The 14779-nt window shown below is 42.0% G+C and overlaps 1 protein-coding gene across 1 annotated transcript; it reads right to left on the bottom strand.

Moving 5' to 3' along the window:
* Nucleotides 1-311: 311 nt before the first annotated feature.
* LOC311128486 (uncharacterized protein) lies at nucleotides 312-12694 on the bottom strand. Its single transcript, XM_084160657.1, has 8 exons — nucleotides 12460-12694; nucleotides 11804-12099; nucleotides 4575-9973; nucleotides 4233-4449; nucleotides 3761-4005; nucleotides 3269-3538; nucleotides 1274-1374; nucleotides 312-1171 (listed from the first exon to the last, which is right to left on the bottom strand). Exons 2-8 carry the CDS (start codon nucleotides 12056-12058, stop codon nucleotides 954-956), a joined length of 6705 nt encoding a protein of 2234 aa, XP_084016783.1. The 5' UTR covers nucleotides 12059-12099; nucleotides 12460-12694; the 3' UTR covers nucleotides 312-953.
* Nucleotides 12695-14779: the final 2085 nt, after the last annotated feature.

A 14779-nucleotide genomic window follows, 5' to 3' on the forward strand; every position in this document is an offset into this window, starting at 1 on the left:
TGGTAAAGTTGGTTCCTGTTTCAGTCACATCTTTGGTTGCGTTCGAGTGGGTCAAGCAAAATCACCCTAATGATTGGTTGACAACTAGTGCCTCCCACTAGCCAGGCGATGGCTGCATGATGCAGTTGGTGAGAAGCAGCTGTAGCAACTTGAAGGTGACTTCATCAAAAATGGCATGACCTTTGATCACATGGTTTTTGTAAAGTTCATGCAATCGATATGTTGGCGCAAGTTGAACAATTTTTATCCCCATAATGCAACATACTTTGAAAGACAAAATGTATCCGCTCGAACGCGCCCATTGCTAATAGTCTTGCAAATTAAAATGAGTTTATTGTCAATAGTTTCAAATGCAGATAATATTTTTGAGAATGCACAAATGTATTAACATTTGGATTGAGTAAATATAAAATCATCCATAATCCAATAGTAAAGAAATCAAGAACATGATAAACACTGCCAATGAGACCATGATTTGAATGTGAAAGCACTGATTATAAGAATAAAAGGTTACCATGATCATTACACAAAAATTGAGAGTAGGTTATATATTTCAATACTAAGACACTAAAAACGTGAAATATTATGACATCAGTAAATATTATGACATTGAGAAATGAAATTTGACACCCAGTATAGTATACAGTACTGAATGAAACAAAATGAAAAGTCAATTTACAACTTACTGTAAAGAACCTACTGTTCTTTTAGCAAGCTTATATCTCATGCAACTTGCACATAAGTTACTGTATCTATTTTAAAAAGCCATAGGCTACCTAATGAATAATCAATTTTAAGCAAAAACAACAAAGTAAAAATGTTGAATTGTCACTCACCTAAGGTTCAACAATAAATGATTCACAGTATGATTATACTGAATTCATGATATTCATATGCTGAATATAAAAGTATGATTTTAGCCCTTTACCAACATTTACCCAGGGGAGGTTTTGTTATTGGATGGCTGTACGGATGTCGTTATACTCTGGGGTGTTCTGGTCCAGGTACTTTTCGTCGGCCACCCAGGACTTCAGCCTCTTCCGCTGATCCTGGTCGATGATCCCCTCTTTACAGTAGTGATTCAGCATCTGATTGAAGCCAGCTTTGTAGTATAACACTGTTCCTTCAGGAGACATAATAATGGATCCCGGGGTAAGTTGATTGGTGTTTCCTAGAATAGAAACATAAACAAATTAAGGGTTAATATTCAAACTGAAATGAGAAAAATCTAGTCAAGAATTTCCTATATAAGGACAGACAGGACAATAATCACCTGCTCTGAGCTGGTCAGAAGCAATCGGATGAGCCATGATGAAAGAGAACTTCAGTGATTTCTCCACATCTCCGCTTACAAGTGTATCCGCCTGCAGCTTCCTATGAGTTGGAAGGGCATGTACAGTGTTGTTAAGAGATTGAGAACATTCCGAATAGGGAAGCAGCATAGATGGTAAGTATTCAATTCCTAATACACCACAAGAATGGAACTTTTCAAATTGTAGCAAAATTAAAGGTATTTTTTACAAGTGAAAACTCAAAGAAGAGGACCAGGCAGGAACCCTGCTTGAATTAAATCAAAGTAGGTTTGTTTCTGTGTTTTTATTTCAGCCTCGATTGTGTATCACAGGTGGAAAGAAAGGGATGGATTGCACCTACAGTGCATTCGGAAAGTATTCAGACCCCTTGACTTTTTCCACATTTTGTTACGTTACAGCCTTATTCTAAAATGGATTAAATAGTTTTTTCCCCTCATCAATCTACACACAATACTCCATAATGACAAAGCAAAAACAGTTTTTTAGAAATTGTAGCAAATGTATTAAAAATAAAAAATTTAACTATCACATTTACATAAGTATTCAGACCCTTTACTCAGTACTTTGTTGAAGCACCTTTGGCAGTGATTACAGCCTCAAGTCTTCTTGGGTATGACGCTACAAGCTTGGCGCACCTGTATTTGGCGAGTTTCTCCCATTCTTCTCTCCAGATTCTCTCAAGCTCTGTCAGGTTGGATGGGGAGCGTCGCTGCATAGCTATTTTCAGGTCTCTCCAGAGATGTTCGATGGGGTTCGGCCAGACATTCAGAGACTTGTCCCGAAGCCACTCACTCCTGCATTGTCTTGGCTGTGTGCTTAGGGCCGTTGTCCTGTTGGAAGGTGAACCTTCGCCCCAGTCTGAGGTCCTGAGCGGTCTGGAGCAGGTTTTCATCAAGGATCTCTCTGTACTTTGCTCCGTTAATCTTTCCCTCGATCCTGACTAGTCTCCCAGTCCCTACCCCTAAAAAACATCCCCACAGCATGATGCTGCCACCACCATGCTTCACCATAGAGAAGGTGCCAGGTTTCCTCCAGACGTGTCGCTTGACATTCAGGCCAAAGAGTTCAATCTTGGTTTCATCAGACCAGATAATCTTGTTTCTCATGGTCTGAGAGTCCTTTAGGTGCCTTTTGGCAAACTCCAAGTGGGCTGTCATGTGCCTTTTACTGGGGTGTGGCTTCCGTCTGGCCACTCTACCATAAAGGCCTGATTGGTGGAGTGCTGCAGAGATGGTTGTCCTTCTAGAAGGTTCTCCCATCTCCACAGAGGAACTCTGGAGCTCTTTCAGAGTGACCATCAGGTTCTTGGTCACCTCCCTGACCAAGGCCCTTCTCCCCCGATTGCTCAGTTTGGCCGGATGGCCAGCTCTAGGAAGAGTCTTGGTGGTTCTAAACTTCTTTCATTTAAAATGATGGAGGCCACTGTGTTCTTGGGGACCTTCAATGCTGCAGACATTTTTTGGTACCCTTCCCCAGATCTCTACCTCCACACAATCCAGTCTCGGAACTCTAAAGACAATTCCTTCGACCTCATGACTTGGGTTTTGCTCTGACATGCACTGTCAACTGTGGGACCTTATATTGACAGGTGTGTGCCTTTCCAAATCAGGTCCAATCGATTGAATTTACCACAAGTGGACTCCAATCAAGTTGTAGAAACATCTCAAGGATGATCAATGGAAACCGGATGCACCTGAGCTCAATTTCGAGTCTCATAGCAAAGGGTCTGAATACTTATGTAAATAGGGTATTTCAGTTTTTTTTTTTGTATACATTTGCAAACATTTCTAAAAACCTGTTTTCACTTTGTCATTATCGGGTATTGTGTGTAGATTGATGAGGGGAAAACAATTATTTAATCAATTTTAGAACAAGGCTGTAACGTAACAAAATGTGGAAAAAGTCAAAGGGTCTGACTACTTTCCGAATGCACTGTATAATAATAGATAATTCACCTGCAGATGACAGATGCCTTACTGGCTCCAGTGGTTAGAGCATTCCTGTGATGCTGTTTGAGAACCCGCATTGTGGGCAGGTTCTCTCCATTTGAATCTGATCCAATTCTGTTTATCATATCGTAAAGCTTTGGATTCTTCTGTTGAAGATCTTTCATCTGAGATTGTTGGTCTCTGGCCAGCTTCAGGGAACTCTTTGGTGGGATATGGTCTGCCTCCACAACGCCTCTTTCCCCCATGTATTCAGAGATAAGTCTGGTGTTTTTGACTCTGATGAGGGGATAGAAGAGAAAAGGTTGTACTATGAAAGTACAATTCAAGTAAACACATCTATTTATACAATTTGTATGTCAATGCTTTATGAATTATTATATACATTTCTGGTCTTAATAATATATTCAAATGTAAAAACAATGCAGGGTCATTAATAATTACATTGGTAGATTTTAACAATGCCCATATAAAAATAAAACAAATATTATGCAAAATTACCTTTTGTAAGGACCAACTGATCCAAGTTGGTACGCATAGGCTATGTCCTCCTCATTTACCCCTGAGGAACTATAAGGAATATACTTCATGGGACTGATATCGTGACCATATTCCTCATCATCACTCGTCTGTGCTGTCGGCCCTACCCCTCCAACTATAGCATATTTTCCATGATTTTTCTTGAGTGCATCATAGGCCTTCTGTGTTTTTACCATTTCACTATGAGCATGAAGGTTCCCTTTGATCTATGGGAAGACATAACAGGTATTAATAACTCCAATTACTCCACAACCAAGGTTAAAGGTGCAATCTGTTATATTCATTTATTTTATTTAGGGACAGTTGGTATCTACCAATCATCTTAATTTCCTAGAGTTCCTTCGTTGGATTTGATTAAAATTACTTATTTCAGAAAGTTATTTAGTTTAAGAATGATTTAAACTATACGTAGACATGCGTAGGCCTACAGTACCTGGTCTTTAACATTGTTTCGTAGATTCACAGCTTGACTCTTGATCTCATCCTCTGACCCGTTAGATATTGACTGTACTAGGGCATGGTACAGGCAGTTCTGGTTCTCTGAGCGCACAGGGATTACTTTGCCATCTTGGATGATGTCGAAGTGACCACTGTATGGATTTTCCACTCCTTGGATTCTGTCTTTTGCTTTAGAGAGGATTCCTTTCTCACTGAAAGAGCAGAAATAAAGAGCACCATTGGTTCTCATTAATGTAGTTCTAATTGGAGAGATCCTAATTTGGGGAGATTTGCAGTATTGTTGATGAAGGTCTACCAAACAGTTTAGGACAAATACCTGTGTGTTTCCTCAGGCTCTTTGGTCAGCTGTAGAGTGATTTGGCCGGCTGAGCTGTTCGTTCCCGGGTAGGACTCCTCTGAGAGTGTTTTCCCATGTTGATCCACCACTTTGAACTGGATGCCTTTACCATGGAGCAGGTCACTGTTTGTGAGGACATAAATGTCCAGGGCCGAGGCTGGTCTATTAACATCACCAATCTTCTCTGCATAGTCCAGGAGTTCTTTTGTTTCAGTCTCTGACAGAGCTTTCCCAGTCTTCTGACTGGCTGACTTCATATCATGTTTATGCTGCCGGTCCTGGAAAAAGACCTCAGTTTTGTGTCTGCCAAATACTTTGTCAACAACTTTTCCAGTGACTGCATTGACCTTCTTCTTGAATGGTCGCGTCACAAAGTCGGACATATGACCAGCACAAGCATCTATGAATGCTTGGGAGACACTTTCCGAAATGGAGCTTAGGAACTCATCCTTCAGTCGAATCACATCTGGTAAGTCATGTCTGCCATCTTGGTCATACTGCTCCAGATTTCTTTGCTGCTCTTCAATTTCTTTTTTTAATTCGAGGACAAATATGTCATTGATAACATGTTCTGTAGGAATGGATTGAATCATTTGGACCAAGGTTGTGGTGTGTTTAGCTATTTCTACACTTATTTTGACTCCTTTTGCAATCAAATGTGTCCCACTTTTTTCCACAAGGTCAGTTGCATTATTGCACACCTCAGAGAGTCTGCTGATAACATCACTGACTTGGGATGTGGTGGCATCAGTCATGAGGCCAGGAATAAGATCTTTTGTCATAACTTGAACTAAATCTTTCATTTGTTGTTCAAGCTTTGAGTCAATTTTATAATTGCTGCGGTTCTGCAAAGCTCCTTTAGGTACTGCAGAGCCAATGTACTTAGTGAGACTAAGACCTAGTTCGGCATTCTGTTTGACTGTTGAAGTGACCATGTCTTTCAAAGCTTTTTCTAAAATCATTTTAAAGATGGCCCCAATTCCAGCATCAATAACGTAGTTAATTCCTGCGATTAAACTCTGCTTCCCTACCTCCTGAAATGCATACTTGGTTGCGTGTTTTAGAGCCACCTTTATGTTTGTAGGGGATGCCAGTTTCTTTGTTGCAGTCTTAATTGTTTCTTTGGAGATAGATTTTGCTGCTCCCTGTGCGGACTTGAAAACATATTTTCCTGTGCCAATGATATCCTTTGCGACAGATGAGAGTTTCTTAGTACCATTGAGGACTTTATATGCTGTGATGGCAACTTTTTTAATGGCGCTGAACCCTGCGGAGAGCAGAGACATCCCAATGCTGATGCTTTTGGAGATGGCCCATTGCGCCCAATCGAACGTGCCCGATATCATGCCAGTTATCCCTTCAATCATGTCGGAGACTCCTTCAGAGATGAGACTGAAGCCAATCTGGGTTGCAGCGCCAAACGACAGGGCACAAACCAGAACTCCAAGGGTGACCTGACACATACCGATGAAGAAACAGATCAAAGCGTCAAAGCTGAACTCTGGCTTCTTTTTCACCTCAAACACAATGCACAGGCCATTGTCATACAAGGCCGTAAGTTCATTTGCTGTGATGTAGTCTTGATTTTCTGAGAGGCTGTACACTGAGGATACCTCTGTTATGGCCGTGCCTTCACCCTCAAGCTCTTTAAGTTTATTTACCGCAAGTTCAATGTTAAGTTTCCAAGCTTTGTGAATGCTCATCCTGGAATCTATTTGCTTTAGAAAGTTGCGTTCTCCTTCATGATGTGGTTCAAAGTTGCCTCTTGTGGCAGTCTGTAAAAAAACCATGGTATTTGTTGTTTCTGACAAGTAAACATCCACAGATGTCTTTGCCCTTTCCAGTAATTCCCTTGCCTCTGTTTTGTAGCCATGTTTGCCCATGTTGATGGTGATGAAGGCTTGGTTGTACAGTGCCACGGCACTGTAAAAAGGGTCACACTCTTCAACATCTTTCCAGTAGGACTTTGCTTCATAGTCACACTTAGTTTTGCTGCGGAGGTGCAAGTCAGTTCTGCCGGTAGCCTGCTTTATGTGGTCATAGAAGTTTTGACTTTTTCCATTCAGCAGCATGTTGCCCCTATTTGTGATATGCTCAAGAAGGTCTGCTTTAAGAACACTGATATCTTCGTGCCGACGGATGTGCTCCTCGTGAAGGGTAAGCCACAATGCCCATGTTTCTTTCAAAGCATTGAGTGCCGGCTGGTAATCAAACTTAGGGCCTTTATCTTTAAAACACTCAGGGACATCTTTCGGTCCCATTCCCGACAGGTCATCTCTCTCCTGTTTTGTGAAGTTGCCGTCAAACTTGTCAAGAAATTCGCAAAACGTGCCAAACAGGTCCTCTTTTATTTTTATTTCGAGAAGCTCATCTGTCTCCATATCTTTGATGCGTTGGACTTCGTACTCCTCTCTCAGTTGTCTCATGATCTCCACAGGCTGGCCCTGGTATGCTGGGGCAAGGTTATCCCCACGGAGGATCATCTGGACCACGCCCGGGTTTCCCTTCCGACCAGTTCTTCCGAACACCTGTTTCTCCACTCTGCGACTGCCAGGGTAATGTGTCAGGAGGACGAAGAGGCCACCACATAGGTTGACATCCTGATCAACCTTGATATCTGTTCCACGACCTCCTAGATTTGTGGCTATGATTATATGTCCCCCTCTGAATTTGGTACTCTCAATGTTGTGTTTCTCACTGATTGTGTATAATGTGATGGGGGGATGTGGATTCTCGCCCCCTATTTTCTTCAGAAGCTTGTTTGCGGTCTTGACATCCTCACATACGACCAAGACAACCTGACCACTGTCTGCCACTCTCATTGCTGTCTTACAGAGGATCTCCATCCACTGGGCTTGCCCACTGACCTGAATTGCTGGAAGCTCAACAACCTTCTTATGGCGGTGAGCTGGTATTGTGTAGCTGTCTGTTTCGTAATGCCTTGCAAGGAAATCTTTGTCGGCATCGCCCCCTAATGTCCCAGACACACCAAATATCCCATTCCCTTTGAGGTACTTTTGAAAGTAATGGAAGTTTGACAGGTAATTTGTCACATTGGACAAAGGAGTGGTTGCCAGCTGGTGTTTCATCTCCAGAAACTGCTGCAGGCCGTCCCCCCAGCGTTTGTTCTTCTCCAACACTCCACTGGCCTGGAAGTCCACTGGGATGATGGCATGGTAGAGATGCTCGTCTCCGACAGCTTCCAATGTCTGATCAATCATGTACTCTCTGCCTTGTGTCATCATGATGGCTTTCAGGGCGTTTTCCACAAAGACTGGTAACCGATTCTCAAGGTATTTCTCAAGGAAAGAGGGGATCACAAGACACTCTGAGTTTGACTGAGAGTTGCCAGAATATTTGATTTGAGACTTCAGCTCAGAGACAGTTGCCTTAATGAGTTTGTCTTCTGGTATGATCTCACTGGCTTGTCCATTCTCGAGGAGAAGCATTTTGATTTCCAGGATATCAGGGTTGTTGTGCAACTTTTTCTCCTCAACCAGCACGGCTTTATTGTTTGTCACAGAGTAACAGTCAATGGCCACATCATTCTCCAGTGCTTTCTCCATGATGGTGAGCAGATCACACTGTTGAGTAATTCCAACTTTGGCCATGAATGTATCAACAGTTTTCCTGTTCTCAGTTGTATCGTGTTTCTCTGCGTTCTCTAGAGCTTGCATGAACATGTCAAAATCTTCATCTGAATAGATACCCAACTCCACTCCGGCTTCCAAAATGTGAAATTCAGAGAATTCTTGAGATGTCTCTGGACCGATAACAGCTAACTTTGCAGCCTTGTGAAAATGTTGGATTCCAGTTGCCCACTCAATCTCTCCAGTATCTTCCATCTCAATTGGCTGACACATAGATACCTTGGCCCATATGCTAGCAAGTACTTGGTTGAGGTGCCTCAGGCCACTTGCCTCGTGGGATAGAAACGTCACCTGAACTCCATTGTCCAAAGTCATGTAGTCCACTTCATCCACAATCACCATGTCGAACCTCCTCTCCCCACGTGTGGTGTCCTTCTCGAATTCCTGCCTCAATGCGTCTGCTGCAAAGCTGCCAACGGTTCCGTAAACTAATTGTTTCCTGTAAGCCTCCTGTAGCCTACTATCCCTGCTTTCAGGGGAGCTTCCCTGTATCTGTGGTGGTGGCACAACAGAGGATGTGACACCAAACATGTCATACAGTTTCTTCCACTCCTCTTGGTCTCGGCGAGCAAGGACTGGAGAACTGGTCACAATGTCAACCTTAGTGCCGCGGATGGCCTGGATGGTGGCAAACATAGCCAAGATGCAAGATTTTCCTTCACCTGTGCCGATTTCCAGAAGGATACCTTTTTTCCCTGTTAACTTTGGTAGAAGGAGCATGAGCAGTGATGCCAACTGAGTGAGTCGGGGAAAGTAGCCTTCTATTTTCTCAGCAGTGAGCAGTGACGCCAGCGGAGTGATGCGAGGAAAGTAGCCTTCTATGTTCTTACCGTTTTGAGTGTAAATGGTTGAGCAGTCTTGCACAGCAATAGACATCCTTATTAGGACCTCCTTGAGAACAGCAAGGTCAGGGTTAGTAAAATCCAGAGACTTGATCATCTGCTTTGCTTCCTCTATCTTTACCTGATCCAAGTCCTCCTTTGCATGTTTTGGAAGCTCCTCTGTCATATATCCTAGAATTTCCTCCATTATGGACAGTATTTTCTCTGGGTACTTTTCATTTCGCATTTCATTCACAATGGTGTTGGCATCCTTGTCCCCTTCTGCCTCAGCATACCATTGTAGAGAGTTGACAGGCTCTTTTTCTTTCAGGGCAGAGAGAGTAGAGAGAAGATCCAGCTTGTTCGTCCGCACTGTATGAAGGATTGAGGTTGCTAACTCTTGGTTTATGCCTGAAACACCTCGCAAAAAGAGCAGAATTTCTGAAGGTGTCCAGATCATGTTGAAGAGAATTTGACTAAGGAGCCCCTTGTTTTTCTCTGACACCTCTGTGAACATGTCAAGAATGCTCAGAACAAGTTGCTGAACCACTGTGGGATTGGTGCTGTACAGCTGTTCAAGAAGACGGATGAGAAAGTCATACTTCTGGTCCCAGTCAGGTAGTTGGACCTCTCTACTGTCTGTGTCCGAGTCGTTGGTCAACGTTAGCTCTGCCACAGCCGTGAGGATGCTAAACCTCTCTGTGAGTGATTGCTCTCCTTGGCTGATAGCACGATCTATGGTCAACTGACACCAGATGGACAGTTGAGGCTCTCCAAAGTATTGAAGGCTTAGCTCATTCTGAAGATTTTTCATTCGGTTTTCAAGTTTGTCCTCTTGCATGCTTTTGTCTTCAGTGATCTTGTATTTCTTCAGAAGCTCTTCAAACTTATTTTTCAAGGCCCCTGGCTAGAATAAAATGGTTCCAACACAAAAAAGTGTAAAGAAAATGAATGTTTTAGTACAGATGCAATAAAAAATGTATGTGTCATACTAGAAACACGTTTTCTATTAGTGGTGGTGCCATGTAAATTGGCAACTGTATGTAAATATGAAGAAACTATATTTTCAGAAAAATACACTGCTCAAAAAAATAAAGGGAACACTAAAATAACACATCCTCGATCTGAATGAATGAATGAAATCATCTTATTAAATACTTTTTTCTTTACATAGTTGAATGTGCTGACAACAAAATCACACAAAAAGTATCAATGGAAATCAAATTTATCAACCCATGGAGGTCTGGATTTGGAGTCACCCTCAAATTAAAGTTGAAAACCACACTACAGGCTGATCCAACTTTGATGTAATGTCCTTAAAACAAGTCAAAATGAGTCTCAGTAGTGTGTGTGGCCTCCACGTGCCTGTATGACCTCCCTACAACGCCTGGGCATGCTCCTGATGAGGTGGCGGATGGTCTCCTGAGGGATCTCCTCCCAGACCTGGACTAAAGCATCCGCCAACTCCTGGACAATCTGTGGTGCAACGTGGCGTTGGTGGATGGAGCGAGACATGATGTCCCAGATGTGCTCAATTGGATTCAGGTCTGGGGAACGGGCGGGCCAGTCCATAGCATCAATGCCTTCTTCTTGCAGGAACTGCTGACACACTCCAGCCACATGAGGTCTAGCATTGTCTTGCATTAGGAGGAACCCAGGGCCAACCGCACCAGCATATGGTCTCACAAGGGGTCTGAGGATCTCATCTCGGTACCTAATGGCAGTCAGGCTACCTCTGGCGAGCACATGGAGGGCTGTGCGGCCCCCCAAAGAAATGCCACCCCACACCATGACTGACCCACCGCCAAACCGGTCATGCTGGAGGATGTTGCAGGCAGCAGAACGTTCTCCACGGCGTCTCCAGACTCTGTCACATGTGCTCAGTGTGAACCTGCTTTCATCTGTGAAGAGCACAGGGTGCCAGTGGCGAAATTGCCAATCTTGGTGTTCTCTGGCAAATGCCAAACATCCTGCATGGTGTTGGGCTGTAAGCATAACCCCCACCTGTGGACGTCGGGCCCTCATACCACCCTCATGGAGTCTGTTTTTGACCGTTTGAGCAGACATGCACATTTGTGGCCTGCTGGAGGTCATTTTGCAAGGCTCTGGCAGTGCTCCTCCTTGCACAAAGGCGGAGGTAGCAGTCCTGCTGCTGGGTTGTTGCCCTCCTACGGCCTCCTCCACGTCTCCTGATGTACTGGCCTGTCTCCTGGTAGCGCCTCCATGCTCTGGACACTACACTGACAGACACAGCAAACCTTCTTGCCACAGCTCGCATTGATGTGCCATCCTGGATGAGCTGCACTACCTGAGCCACTTGTGTGGGTTGTAGACTCCGTCTCATGCTACCACTAGAGTGAAAGCACCGCCAGCATTCAAAAGTGACCAAAACATCAGCCAGGAAGCATAGGAACTGAGAAGTGGTCTGTGGTCACCACCTGCAAAACCAGTCCTTTATTGGGGGTGTCTTGCTAATTGCCTATAATTTCCACCTGTTGTCTATTCCATTTGCACAACAGCATGTGAAATGTATTGTGAATCAGTGTTGCTTCCTAAGTGGACAGTTTGATTTCACAGAAGTGTGATTGACTTGGAGTTACATTGTGTTGTTTAAGTGTTCCCTTTATTTTTTTGAGCAGTGTATAATAATATGTTTATCATTAAGTTAACGCAACATTAATGCTAAACACAAATGCAAAATAAAACCAATTCTACAACCCTTTGAAATATCTCATACCTCATCCCTTTCGATTGCAGCAGCATCATCTTCTATCATCTGGTGTAGTTCTTGTCTACGCTGGTGATGGCGCTGTTGTCCTTTAAGACTCAGCTTCTGTCTCAGCTGTTCTCGTCCCTTTGACACCTTCTTACACGAAAGCTCGCACTCCCTTTCGATTTCTTGCTGGATTCTCCTCTCCCTCTCCAGTTGCTCCTGGCGCCTCCTCTCCTCCTGCTGTCGTCTTCGTTGCTCCTCCTGTCTTCGCCGCTCCATCTCCTCCTGCTGCTGACGGATACGGTCTTCCTCTTGCTTCCCTGATTGATGAATACAAATGACACCATATTCCCTATGTAGTGCACAACTTTTGGCCAGAGCCCATGTTTACAAATAAGGTGCCATTTCAGACGTAGTAGCCAACAGCCAATGTTGTTCCAACAAAATACTAGTCAATAAGAAAAATAGCAGCCCTGAGCCAATACTGCTATTTCATGAACATATGAACCAATACTATATTATTTATATACTGTAAGGAATAACCTTTACATTAATTGGCTCAGTTGCAAATACTAGTTGCTGATAAATGATGTATTGAGGATATATGGTTTATTTCCAAACTGAACATTTTGAACAAGATAATGTAGCTCAGCAGATTTGTATGAATTTGATGGACTTACCATAGTTTGGACATGTTGGACTATTAGACTCAGCGTCGCACAGTAGTTGAATAAGTGAACGGCCACTGGTTTCTATAATAGTGAATGTTTGACTCCCGCCCTGCTTGTGACTGTTGAATTCATATGAGAAGGAGTTATAACTGTGATTGTCATATCTTAACTTTAGGTAGCAATGGATACACCTAGATTTGAGGTCAATTTTTTCACTACCCCAGCCATGCAACGTGCCCCTGCCACCTCCCTGGAAAACAGAAAAATAATACCAGATCTAATTTTCAATCTCGAAATGTGTTAAGATGAATCTTCAGCGATCCAATTTATTGCTCAATATTACACTTGTTTTAATTTTGTCACAGGGACAATATCGTTAAGCACTTTTACTACCAACAGCCCCTTTCAGGTAGTCCACAGTACTTAAAGGTAGGCTACACTCAGTAAAATGTAATTATCTTACACAATGGGCCGACTTTATTCATTTACCAACATCAACAGAATTCAACTCTATCAACACTGCCATTATTAGTTCAGCTCTTCATAATGTTTGCCTTCCTTAGTGGCATGCCAGCATTGGGAAGAGCCAATAATCTAGGTTTATAAATATCATGATCAGGTATTTCACAGAGCACCTTACACTCAGCAAAATTACATTATTACCATTATCAATTACCTTGGCATATTTAAATTCTGTTGATTTTGTTCTCTGTAAGTGTCCCTGTTAGCAGCAGAAGTGTCACAACATTACACTACGTTTATAACTATCATGATTTTACATTGACTCAGATACTTACGTCGCCGACAAGTTCGTAGTGCCAAGTGTAAGGTGTTTGGTTCCGTACAGACACCGAGGCCCCCATTATTCAGAATCTGTTGGGAAAAAACAGCCTTACACCAGTCTTACGCCGTATAATTTTAAATGTAATGTGTTAATTTATCTACTGGACCTTTTCTCAAGTTATCATACTAGCGTAGAATATGAGGTAACACTTTAAACTACACTTTAACATACACTAAATGCTTATAATATGTCATCCTTACAAATATGTACATATTCTGTAAACGTATTACTATTCCTACTTATTATTTGTTTATTCATTCTTAATTTCTTATTAATAAAAGTGTATTTATTAAAGTTCTTAATTTACAGTGTTTATCGATGGGATAATTTTGAACTTGCAAAGTACAACAATTATCTTATAGGAAACATTAACTATCTAAAGTTGTGTAGCTCACCGCAGTCTCCAGAAGCATAATTTCTGGGGCATAAACATGCAGGTCAAGCATAAAGTAGCAATAAATGTTTTCGTGTCAATTCTGTTTTTAGAGAAGTATGATGTATAATATTGATATACAGTATATCTAATAGCATGACATTTAATATTGTTAATAATTGTTAGCATTTTAACAAACATGACAAATGTTATTGGGTTGTTGCTGCATGTGTTCTGTGCATGAACAAATGGTTTTGGTTAGTGTGACATCACTTTAGTGTATGTGGTCAGGTTTCTTAGATCGGGAGACCCGTTGAAAATCATTTTTAAAAACGCCATACTATGATACCTTGCGCTAGAATGATAAGGCAGCCATTCTGTCAGTTATAATTTAACAATATAGCTTTTGGTGTTAAAATGAATAGTTATTGATAGTGCTTTGAAATATAATAACCATTCATGTAAACAGCTTATATATATTATGAACATTAGAGTTATATTACTGTCCCACTTCCCCTGAATGGTGTTTGAATAGTGAGACAGGGACCTTTTTTTTTTTTTGCGATAATAATGCACAAAATAATGTAATTTCCTTAATTAGATATTATAAAGTACATTGGAATATGTTGTTGTAGTTGTTCATAACATCTCAAAATCGAGTCTAGAAGCTATATAGGCCTAGCACATAAACCGCATAGGATGACAGTGGAATGAATCAAAGGGAATTAACAAATCCATAAATGTATAATTGTTGTGCAATTTATATCTAGGCTATCTATAGGTTGCATTTAGGTTTTTCTTATTAATTATTTTTGTCTCTCTGGCATTAGTGCTTAAGCCTAAACTTTAAGGTCTAACTACGCGCGCCAAGTAGCCTACAACCCAATCCCCAAATACTTTTGGGAACGGGCAGAAAAAGTATCCACCAAGGCAAAAATAACAATGTCGGAGTTGAATTCAATAAGAGCTGCGAAATGGAGAGTTGAAAATAAAGAGAGAAGGCAGGGCCCCCAAACAAGTAATGTTTGGGAAAGTGGTTAAAGAGGATGATATGTGTAATTATTGTGAGGCGCTATACAAATCGAAAGTCAGGGACTTCAGGTAGGCCTATG

The sequence above is a fragment of the Coregonus lavaretus genome (assembly GCF_964263955.1).
Source record: "Coregonus lavaretus genome assembly, chromosome: 4".
NCBI classification, from domain to species: domain Eukaryota; kingdom Metazoa; phylum Chordata; class Actinopteri; order Salmoniformes; family Salmonidae; genus Coregonus; species Coregonus lavaretus.

Coding starts and splice junctions, on each gene's coding strand:
- LOC311128486 (XM_084160657.1), bottom strand. CDS start 12,058: ATGGAGCGGCGAAGACAGGAGGAGCAACGAAGACGACAGCAGGAGGAG. Junction 4,450..4,574: donor GAGCCTGAGGAAACACACAG/GTATTTGTCCTA, acceptor CTGCTCTTTCAG/TGAGAAAGGAATCCTCTCTA. Junction 1,172..1,273: donor TTCTGACCAGCTCAGAGCAG/GTGATTATTGTC, acceptor TTTCTATTCTAG/GAAACACCAATCAACTTACC.